The following is a 10,833-nucleotide window of genomic DNA, read 5'->3' as shown; positions in this document are numbered from 1 at the left end:
CCCAGGCTGTTCCCAGCATCTTCCTGGCGCCCAGGAATTCTCCTTTGGAGAAAAGCTGGGAGAAGTTGAGTGATGAGTATGTCATGGGGGCACGCAGGATGTGTGTCAGAGACCTTTAAGCAAAGGGAACGAGGGTAAAATGAGAAACAGTTGAGGCAAAGGTCTTTTTTATGAGGGAAGCCTGCAGGAAGGTTGATTCTTCGCCTGCTATGTGCGTGTTAATAAAGATAAGATTCTCGTGCCATGGCAGAAGGATTTCTAAATCCACAGCCTAGGTGCTAGCTGTGTCTTTTAACTCTTTTAACCCTACAAGTGCAAAAAGCTGGGGAGGAGATGAGTCTCTGAGCAGCTGCTGAGTTGCATACTGCTGGTAGTGATCTGCAGCTCCCAGCCCTGCATTGCCTTCATTTTGGGCAGCCTTGGTCTGTCTTTGAGTATGTGGGTGTTGTATCCTTCTATGCACCCCTTCTGCCATGGCATTCCCATAACAAAAAAGGAAATGGGGCAAACCAAAGGGATGTTGGAGTGGGATGCAGGCAAAATAAAAGCTGCAGTGCCTTTGGTACTGGAAGGGCCGAGCTGTGCCCCCAGCAGACCCACAGTGAACTGCCATGGGCATTCCTGTGCTTTGCAAGAGTGTTGGGGATGAGTTTTGGGGATGGGGACGCATGGATACGTACAAAAGGGCCCACGGTGCCCCACGGTGCAAGAGAGGAAAGTGCTGCAAGGACCTATCTTGAGAAGGAAACTGAAAATGAAAGTTCCTCTGAAGTGATGGCCTAGTTGCAGCTTGCCACATTTGCTTCCTAAGGGTTTGGCAGACAGCAAGTGAGGAATCACATGAGTCAGCTGCTCACAGGCACTGCATGCCAGCGCTCACCAGACCTCATGCAGGTTGAGCTGTCAGAGTCACCCAGAAATTCCATGCTGGGGAATTCCCCGCGTTGGTGCTGAGCTCTGGGCTGGGGGCAGTGGGCTGAGGTGAAACACAACCAGCTGCATCAATAGGCTGTGCTGTAGGTGTGCTGGAGCAGTTGGGCTCTATGCTGGATGTGTCCACAGCCAGCACTGTGCTCCGTGCAGCCTTGGGCTGCGGCAGTGTGAGGCACGGAAGGAATTCATCCCCCTTTGGTTATCCACAAGCTAACAGAACTGCTCCCAGGCTGTTCCTTGCAGCCTTCAGACGAAAGGTGAGCTGTGATTTTAGCCTTGCTGGGCATTGCATCTCGTGGAGCTGCCATACACAGCCCTTCCCTGAGCAGGGAGCAGCAGGAGAGGGGCGTCCCCAGGACCCAGCTCTGCTCCCACCCCATGGACCCCACTGCTGATCCTCAGCGTGCCCTCAGCTTTTCCTTGGATGGGGATGTTTGAGGTTGGGGAGGAAAAGGGAAATCCTGTCCCTGTAGGCGTGTAGGAAAAAACAGCCCCTCCATCTGTGTGTCAGCAGGGCTCAGAGTCCCTGAGTGCAGCAATATGTGAGAGCTTGCTGAGCTGGTTTGCATTTCCAGGCCCCCATCCCCACCCTGGATGCACTTCACACTCTGGTTTATGATCTCAATTTGTTTTTTTGTTTTTTTGTTTTTTTTTCCTTCTGCATAATCTTTATCTGCGAGCTTGGACTGGGTGTTGCACCTCTGACCTTGCCATAGTTGGTTGTTTTCCTGTAACCAGCACTTAAATTTTGCCAGGGTTTGTTTTGAACTGGGTGCCAATGGGTCTCTGTGAATTTCAAGCTGGTGCAAAGCAGAAAACCCACCAGCTCGGCCCTGTCTGAGCTCTGGCCTCAGAACATGTACTGGCATGCTGAACAAAAGGCGAGCAGCCGCAGGGATCCAGCCCTGACTTAGGCAGGTGGCCCCACTTCCTTCCCTGCAGAAAGCAGGGCTGACGTCAGAGCGAGCAGCGGGCAGCAGAGCAGCAGATGAGCGTTTTGCGGAGCCCTCAGCACAGGTACAGTTTGGGATGGCTGGGGGCAGCTGGAGCCCTGCACTCCGTTTAATTTTCTCGTTCAGAGGGGAGCTCGGAAGGCATAATGACATGGGAAGTTGGAGCCTCTGGATGTAGGGAAGGAGAGACCTCGTTTTTTGTAGGAGCTGTGGAAAGGCAGGCAGAGCTGCCTGCAAGGAGCGATTGCTGCAGCCGTGGGTTGGTTTGCTGTGGAGGAGCAGAGCTCCGCTGCTGAGCTTCGGGTGCCCTGCGGAGCTGCTGCCCCCTGTGCTGGGCTATGCCTTCATCCCAGCGTGATGCTGGGTGCTGCTGTGCCCTCCTCACGTCCTCTATCCCTGCAGGTCCCGCTGAGACCCACAGCATCTCTGCAATGGAAGGGAATGAGGGGGACCCACCCGGGGCCCACGGACGCCAGGGCAGCAATGAGCGCAGGCCGTCACGAGAGACCAATTCAGGTAAAAAAGGGGGATGTGATATTCATGGGGAGGGAGCGCGCTGAAATCTTCTTGGCACGTGCTTCTTTGTAAAAGGCAGCATTCCGTACCTCCAGGGCTTTTTGTAAGGCTGGCGTGATCAATCAGCTTATGAAGGTCTGCAGAATGGAACGCTGAGCTCACGCGCTGGTGGGAGATGGTGGGTGTCATGGATTTGTGCAGGGGGGAGCACAGAGCATGGAGCAAACATCTTGGGGAGCTGCGGGGAGCTGTGCTGGGAGCTCAGTGCAGCCACACAGGGCTCTCTGTGCCACAGATGCCAGCTGCAATTTACTTTCCCTTCCATGAACACAAGTGAGGGAAAGGTGTTTGAGGGTTTGAGCACGCAGGGGACGTGCGGTGCTGCCTCCAGCAGCTGCTTTCAGTCGTGTTGCATTGGCTGCAGGGTGCAGGAGGTGTGCTGTGCCTTGGGAAGCACTGCAGTGCTGCTGCCTGCCGATGGGTGAAACTGGGAGCAGGGCTGAAAGGAACCAGGCACAAACCTCAGCTCCTTTTTCGTCCCCCGGTGATAAAATGTTGCTGCACAGAGCACTTTTCGATACGAGTGACTTCTTAACCTGTTCTGCAGGTGGACCTGTAAATAACGTGAGTCACTGCAGCTCTGTCAATAGCAGAGATTAGAAGCCCTCCCTCACTGTTTATGTATCCGAGCTCAGACCTGGCTCAGGGCTGCTTTATTGCCTGATGGGGCTGTTTGTACCCTGGCATGGCCCTCTCCATCAGTAGCTCTGGATCCCACATGAGCACAGTGCAGGAGACAAAGCCGTCCTTCCCTTACCAAGGTCTACGAGGCATAAAAACAAATAAATGAGCAGAGCTGTTTACGTATGCGATTTCCTGTTTGAGGCCAATGAGATGCTGTTGTTAAAACCAGTGAGAGGATCGGGCCCTGAACTCTAACCACACTGCTGTGAGCCGTGCTTCCTGTACAGCCCGCTGCCCAAAACGGTGCTGCCAAGACCTGCGGTGGGATCCTGTGCTTGGGCTGCTGTGCACTGGGAACGTGCAGCTCCCACTGGTGCTGTGGGCTTTGGGTGCAAGAAGGCTTTTGTCACCTGGGTGATGCCTTTGGGCTCGCCTGCTTGCCTTGTTTTGTTTGCCTGTGGATGCACAGGGTTTTGTCCGTATGCTGTGTGAGTGTTGTCCTGAGCCCTTGCTGTGCTGGGTGTTGCTGGTAGCAGGACAAAGTGCTGCTGTTTCCAGGCTGGGTGGCAATCTGCACTTCTTGGGGCTGTGAGTGCTGCAGGTGAAGGCAGGGTTTCTGTGCTCCCAGCAGGATGTGATGGAGAGGAGGAGCTCGGCTCATGGGCAGCCCAGTCAAGGGAAGGGAACTCTGCAGAAGGGGATCCAGAACAGTGCTGAGCTGAGCTGGGGAGGTTGGCTTCTGCTTCTGAGAAGCACTCATTCACCTCACCCTGCTTCATTTCCCAGCTGTGAGCTGGGGCTGGCAGTGCTTCCCTGTTCAGCACAGCTCTGGGAATGCTTTGCGTACCAACGCTGAGGCTCAGACCAATGGCACAGCCCATGGGCATGGCTACCCCGCATGCAATGCAGTGTGCCTCCCTGCAGGGAGGAAGAATGAGTCCATATGGTCTCATTTAATATCTCCCTGTGGACCACCTCAGCCAGAATGGCGCAGGGCTTTGTTAAGAGAGGTGGATGTGTTGCTGTGTCTGCTGTTAGTGTTGTGGGATGGAGAAAGATGTGCTGCACATCTCTGCAGGGCTGGCAGGGCTGTACTTGGAAAGCCCATCCATCCAACACAGCTTGCGGTGCTCAGCTCGTCCTGACATTAACCTGGGCTGTCTCACTGCCTGTGTCTGATGCTCACATACATAGCTGGAGGGCTGTAAGGCTTGGTCCTTCGCTGTTTATCTTTGCTGTGGACTTGGCACTGCGCATGAAGTCAGTCAGCAGTTGATAAATCCTTGCTCAGGGGGTGTTAGTCACACATCTGTGAGTAATCCGTGTCTTCATCTCCAAAACCACCTGCAAATGGAGCGGGGGAAGGAGGGTCCTGGCTGCTTCGGTTGGGGCTCTCAGATCCACAGAGTGCCTTAAACCACCTGCAGTGCCCATCTCCAGCACCAATAGATGAAGAGCTGTCCTCTCCCCTTGGAGCTGATGTTTCCAGGTTGGGGTACCAATCATTGTGCAAACAGCCACACCTCTTGCTGCAGTCATGTATCCAAGGTGTCCTTGTACCACTAAAAATAGTGCCCGGGGTGGTTAGAGCAGGGATTTTTGGGTACGCTTATTTCCTCTTTTGCTCCTGCAGGCTGTTTGCTCTGCCTCTCATGAAACTGTGACTCAGTCGGTTTCATTTTCTGCTCACTGCCCTGTGCTGCACTCCTCCGTAAGGTGGGATTCGTTTATCGCCAAACAAACCCTGTCTGAAAACACAGCCACCAGTGCTCGTCATTTCCCTTCACCTTTATTTACACAGCCTAAGCTTGTGCAACCCGAGCTTTGCACGGCAGTCCTCTCCTATCCCTGCACCCACCCAGGTAGGTCTGTCCCCGTGGAGCTGCACATGGGGCAGGACAGTGTCACACTGCAGTGACCAGCATGGCGTGGGCAGGCTGCGGGGTTTGATGGGGCTGCCAGGATGCTGTGCCCCAGTGCTGGGATGTGGCTCAGGAAGGAGCATCTCTGTGCTGGAAGCAAAAGCAGACAGAGAACTGTGTGTGCAGCATGGCAGGTGGCTTTGCCAGGTGCTGGGGCAGGGTTCTACTGGGTTTGCTGCTGAGCAGCAGTGCTGGTGCTGGTCTGCTGTGTGCTCCTGGAGAAAGAAAATGGGAAAAGCGTGTTCATGAGACCTGAGAGGTGATTCCTCCAAACCCTGGGCTTATGGCTGCCGGGGATGCAGTGCTGTGAGCACTTTATTTCTCAGTTCAGAACACATGGCTCCGATCAGAGCCATGCCATGACTCTAGGTACTTACCCAAGAGCTTTCTGTGTGCTGTGTGAGCACCGCATCCCTTTGGACTCAGACAGCCCTTGGAGCTTCAGCTCCTTCCCACCCCTATGCGAATTGAGTGCTGCCCACAAGATGTGCCCCCCAGCATGCTGGCATCAGCAGCTCAGCTTTCGGTCACCGTGTCACTGCTGGTGCCATGCAGGGGTACTTTTAAATGGTGGCATTTAAAAAGAAGCAGCCCCGTGCTGTTTGTTGAGGGATGCTGCATGCAGCTCTGGTTCCTGGTTGGGGTTGGATCTGGGATTCCTGCACTGTGCTGAGCCATTCTGCACTGAGAAATGCTGGCGTGTGGACAGAGCTCCAAGTGCAGCACTGAAGGTCAGCTTTGTGTGGTAACAGTCCTGTTGTCTTGCCAAAAAAAGCATTCAAAATGTGGGTACGTGTCCTCAAGGGTGACTTCAAAATCACCTTTCTGAGAATGAATATATGTCAGATTGCTTTTGATTTACCTTCTGCTTTCCAAACATTTACAGCCATGAACCCAAACCATTTCCTGCAACTGCCAAGGGTAGAAGTGGCATTGAAACGTGGGGTGGTTTGGAGTTGGGAGGGACCATTAAAGGCCATCTGGTCCCACTCCCTACAACAAACAGAGACACCCACGGTTCAATTGGGTGCACAGAGCCCTGAGTTGGGTGTCTCTAGGGATGGGGCACCACTACATCTCATAAACTGATAGGGTTGTAAAACGTAGAACTGTTTGAGTTGGAATTACTGATGTGTGTGGGTGCTCTTGTCACTTGTCCTTGGCTTCTGAGGTGCAGGCTGAATGGGAGAGCCACCAAGGGTGCTTGAGAGATTTAGAGAGAGATTTAGACACGCTGGCACAAATTTAGGCTGGAAAAGCCTGCGTGGCCTCTTTCCAACCTGGGGAAAGCAGCAGCCGAGCTGCCTCTTGACTTCTCTCCCCCTTGCCTCTCTCAGAGGACCAGGTGGCCCAGCAGACCGAGGAGGTGTTCCGGAGCTACACCTTCTACCGCTACCAGCAGGAGAGAGAGGAGGGAGGGGAGGAGGTGCCCATGGACCCAGAGATCATGGAGATCCAGCAGGAGCTGGGCAGGTAAAATCTGCACCCCCAGCCCCGACCCGAGCGCGGCTGCTCAGCAGTCCGTGCCCATGACAGCCCGTCTTCCCTCCGGCAGCACCGGGAGCCAGGTGGGCAGGCGCCTGGCCATCATCGGGGACGACATCAACAAGCGGTACGACGCGGAGTTCCGCCATATGCTGAAGTCATTGCAGCCCACCAAGGAGAATGCCTACGAGTACTTCACCACCATAGCCTCCAGGTGAGACAGCAGGCAGCACGCCTCCGGGAGGGAAGGTGGCACTGATGCACTGCGGCTCATTAAAACCTTAAAGCCAGCCCGGAGCAGCTGCCCCCCGCAATGCGTGGGCTCCATCTCTTCCAACTTCATCCACATCGCCACCCTGAGCTCTGACTGAGCTCACCGTTACGGTTCCTGTGTTCTCTGCCTGTCTGCTCTTGTTCCTATTGCACTTTCTTCACTCACCGTCCCCTTGGCAGCCCTTGCATGAGCTGCCTGGGGACAGAAAGTTTGGGTTGGGAAGCATGGCCAAGTGTGGATGTCCCAGCAACAGTGTGAAGACTGGAGGCAACACCCAGACGACGTTTTGCCCATACTGCACGAGGCACAGCCTCAGTCTGTGTCCTGGGCTGCTTTGCTCTGCAGCCTCAAAGGCCTCATGCTGGCCCAATCAAGTGGCCTGTGGAAGCTCCAGTTGTGCTTTGAGGGGCTCAGCCCTCGCCCCTCTCCCTGCATTTTGCCCATAGGGCCACCTGGCTCACCCAGAGTCCTGCAGAAGACCCCTGCAGGGGTCCCTGGGTCTGGTGCAGCCCCGTCCCCGCGCCCCTCCGCTCGGTGTGTGTTGTCTAACTGCCTCTCTTCTGTCCTTTTCCTGCTCCCCTCTCCCTGGGAAGCCATGCTGCGCTGTTTGCCACCCTGAGGCGGTTAACGCACCGCAAACAGGTAAATTAACCTCTGTCCCTTGGTGCTCCTGTGTCCTCGTGCTCCATCCAAGGCTCTGAACTCCCTTTCCCCCTGCGACCAGCGCAGCCCTGCAGGGACAGCCATGACAGCACCAGGTTACAACACAGGGCCGGAGCCTCCTATTACTTTTCTTCTTTTTTCCCTTTTATTTTTCTTTTCTTTTCCTTCTTGCTAACCTAGCTGGAAACCAGAAACTCCCAGGTCAGTGCCAAACCTGCACACAGTGATGCAGTTTGTGCATGGCAGCTGACACTGGGAGCAGTAGGCACTGAGTGTATTGTGAACCCCCAGCCCTTGGGAGCATCGCTGCAAGTCAGATCAGTTGGTCTTGGAGAGATTTGTCTGTGCAGGAAAAGGGAAAATCCTGCTCTAATGCACCTCTGCCCTAGATCTATATAAACGTTCTTGCCTCTGGGTATGGCTGCACAAGCAAGGGATGCTGTGTGCACATGGGTTGCAAACCTGATCCTGGCTGCATGTGTAGCACACTGCAGCGTACAGACTGATGGCTTAAACTGGCACCGGGTGCAGCTCACCCTGTGTAACACAATCCCAAGCAGCTCCACAGCTCTGCCCTGTGCTGGGATGCAGCCCTGGGGAAAAGGGCAGGACGTGTGTGTGGGGTGTGCAGAACCCCAGGTTTTCACTTGAGCGTTTCAGAGACCTGGCCAAGCCAAGCAGTGCTGGCCCAGACTTTGGTGGCTGTGCTCCTGAAGCACGTGAGGTGATCAGTGGCCATGCAGTGCATAGCCACAAAACCACTGCTTTCCCTGTGCTGTTGGGATGCTCCTCCAGCAGTGCAGCACTCTCAGCTGTGCCCTGCAGCCCACGCTAATTGGGAGCCCTGGGCAGCACAGGGATGGAGCCAAGCAGGGCGTCCTCCTCTAAGGAGCGATTGTAACCCGACCATTGGCTTCATTTCAGCTTGTTCGAGAGCGGCATTAACTGGGGCCGGGTGATCGCACTGCTGGGCTTCGGTTACTGCATGGCCATCCACGTCTACCAGCACGGCATCACGGGGTTCCTGCGCCGCATCGCCCGCTACGTCACCGACTTCATGCTGCGCAACCGCATTGCGCGGTGGATCGCCCAGCAGGGAGGATGGGTGAGGAGAGGGCGCTGCGCCCAGGGGACGGGGCCAAGGGGGGTGGGTGGGATCCAGCAGGAGATGGGAGCAGAGCGCAGTGTGGTCCAGGCAGGACGCAGGCACTTCTCACGCGCTCTGCTCTGTTTCCCTCTGTCAGGTGGCTGCACTCGATCTGGACAATGTTTACATGAAGTACATGCTGGCGGTGCTGGCCCTGGTGATGGTGGGGCATTTAGTGGTACGACGCTTCTTCAGGCCCTGACCGCCGTGGGGTGGAGGCGGGGGTCCCGCCGAGCTCTCTCTCAAACCTCTGCTCCGCGGTGACATCTCACAGGAGAGGGGCATTCAAGGGACCTCTGAGAGAGAGAGCAGCGCGGACCCTTGAGCCTCCCACTGCAGGACACGGGGCCGTGCCGCCCAGGAGACGCCGCTGGGAGCTACAGAGAGGGGCAGCGGGGAGGAGAGGGATCGGCTCTGCTGTCTGCTTGGTGCCTTGCTGGGCTGCTGAGGGCAGAGCGGCGCTGAGACCTCGTGGCACACAGCAGTGAGGCAGCAGATCAGGCTGCTCTGCAGGAACCGACGCGTTGCCGTGAGAGCACCTGTCTGTGTGTGCTGTGTCTGCTCTGTGCTGTTCTTAAGGCGCTCCTGTGGTGGGCGCAAAGCTCCCCGTGGCTGATGGCTTCATCCCACACTGTGCCTGTATTTGAAGAGGGATTCCAACCTCGGTTGTGTTGTCTGCAAATCACTGGAGGGGCGAGCCAGCATTAGAAAGTGTGGGGTTTGCTTTCGTCTTCCCTCTGCTCCTGAGCCCAAGTACTTGAGCCTTCTCTTTCTTTATAACAAGCATCCCTTACCTTCTTTAAGAACCACACTTGCTACCTGATGGTGGGAACATGCCTGGCACCAGCAGGCTGCCCATGCTCAACCCACACTGTAGCTCCCCAGGGCAGGCACAGGTTCTGGGGTGCAGCTGTGCCTCATTGCCTGCTCCCCAGCCCCACTGTGACCCCCAGAGCTGTGTGCCAGCAGGCCTGGGGAGCATCAGTGATTTTCCAAACACTAAAAAGCTGTGGGGCAGCGTGCAGTGGATGCAAGCAGCCTGCCCTCCTCCCATTCTGCTGGCTATTTCTATCCAGCACATTTGCATGCTGCCCACTGGGACCAGTGGGTGTCCCTCGCTGCCAGTAGGAGGCACTGGGGTTGCACCACTGTGTCCCTGCTCCCACTGTAGGAGCTGGGCTGGAGGTGCAGGGAGCCCAGGGCACATCTGAGCTGGGCGCAGCATGCAGCCCTGTGCATGCATGGCTTCTTTGGCGAGTGGCCCGACCTTGTTCTGTTCATGGCTGATGCTTGAAGATGAGCTTTAGGGGGGGAGGGCAGCTGGCCCCTCTCGCCCATCTCAGATCTTTCTGACTTCTGCAAAATAGGGAGAGCATCCCAGCACATCCCAGCATTGACTGCCTTGCTCAGCTCTGTTCCTTTTACTCCAGGTGACTCTTTAAGGTGTGAAACTGTGATGGCCTTCTCTGAGCCAAACCCACCCTGTACCAGCATCACACACTCCCAGAGCAGCTCAGCAGGAGCCCTACGATGAGCAGTGGGGCTGTGCTGGAGCTCCTCCTGCTGCAGGGGGATCCCTGTGGGGCTGCACCCTTACAGACAGCAGCAGCACACCCTGAGCAGCCTTCATGGGAGCCAGGGGAGAATGGTGGGCCCAGGGCAGCCCTCCTGTCCCCCCAGCAGAGGCATTTCCTAATGGATGCCTGTCTGTCCTGTTTATAAAACCTTTCATATCACCTCCCTGCATTGATTCCTACCCTTGTCTTCAGATTTGTCCTCAATGTCTTGGGACTGCTCTGCCCCAGCACAGAGGACACCTGGCAGCCTTGCAGGACTGGCCATAATTTTATACCACTGATATTCCTCAGGTTTCTGTGTTTTAATGAAACTTTTCAGCCTCTTTCTGTATCAGGGTCTTCCTGTGCTCATCCCTCCAACCCCATATCTGCAGTATCCCTGCCCCTGGCGGAGTGCCCTGAACTGCACTCACTGGAAGGACATTAAAATATTTGCTATATTCCTCTTTATCTATCGGTCTTGGTTGCTTTCCTTGTAATCCTGAAGTGCTGAGTGTCTGCGGTGCACTGTGCCCAGGTTTTGCAGCCGTGCAGATGCTCTGCAGTCGATTTGTCCCCTTTGCAAGTGCACTTCTTTGCATTTAACCATGCAGCTTCATCTGCCAACCTGTCACTGCTTCACTGCCTCGAGCAGAACTTGATATTCCCTGACTGGTGGGAGCACAGCCTGCAGGTCCCC

The 10,833-nt window shown here is 55.6% G+C and overlaps 1 protein-coding gene across 1 annotated transcript in view; it reads left to right on the top strand.

Annotated features, from left to right (window-relative positions):
- Window positions 1-10,604, top strand: part of BAK1 (BCL2 antagonist/killer 1) — an 11,763-nt gene extending 1,159 nt beyond the window's left edge. Inside the window, exons 2-6 of the mRNA XM_042884288.1 lie at window positions 2,289-2,402; window positions 6,346-6,481; window positions 6,564-6,707; window positions 8,355-8,535; window positions 8,675-10,604. Coding sequence (XP_042740222.1) covers window positions 2,318-2,402; window positions 6,346-6,481; window positions 6,564-6,707; window positions 8,355-8,535; window positions 8,675-8,779 — 651 coding nt within the window. The 5' untranslated portion in view covers window positions 2,289-2,317 and the 3' untranslated portion in view covers window positions 8,780-10,604. The remainder of the gene's footprint in view (window positions 1-2,288; window positions 2,403-6,345; window positions 6,482-6,563; window positions 6,708-8,354; window positions 8,536-8,674) is intronic.
- The last annotated feature ends 229 nt before the right edge of the window (window positions 10,605-10,833 follow it).

The sequence above is a fragment of the Lagopus leucura genome, unplaced genomic scaffold (assembly GCF_019238085.1).
Source record: "Lagopus leucura isolate 7727_CA_CO unplaced genomic scaffold, USGS_WTPT01 Super-Scaffold_100043, whole genome shotgun sequence".
Lineage (NCBI taxonomy): Eukaryota > Metazoa > Chordata > Aves > Galliformes > Phasianidae > Lagopus > Lagopus leucura.
Note: the sequence above shows the minus strand (reverse complement) of the source record. Positions and strands in the feature narration are given on the sequence as shown.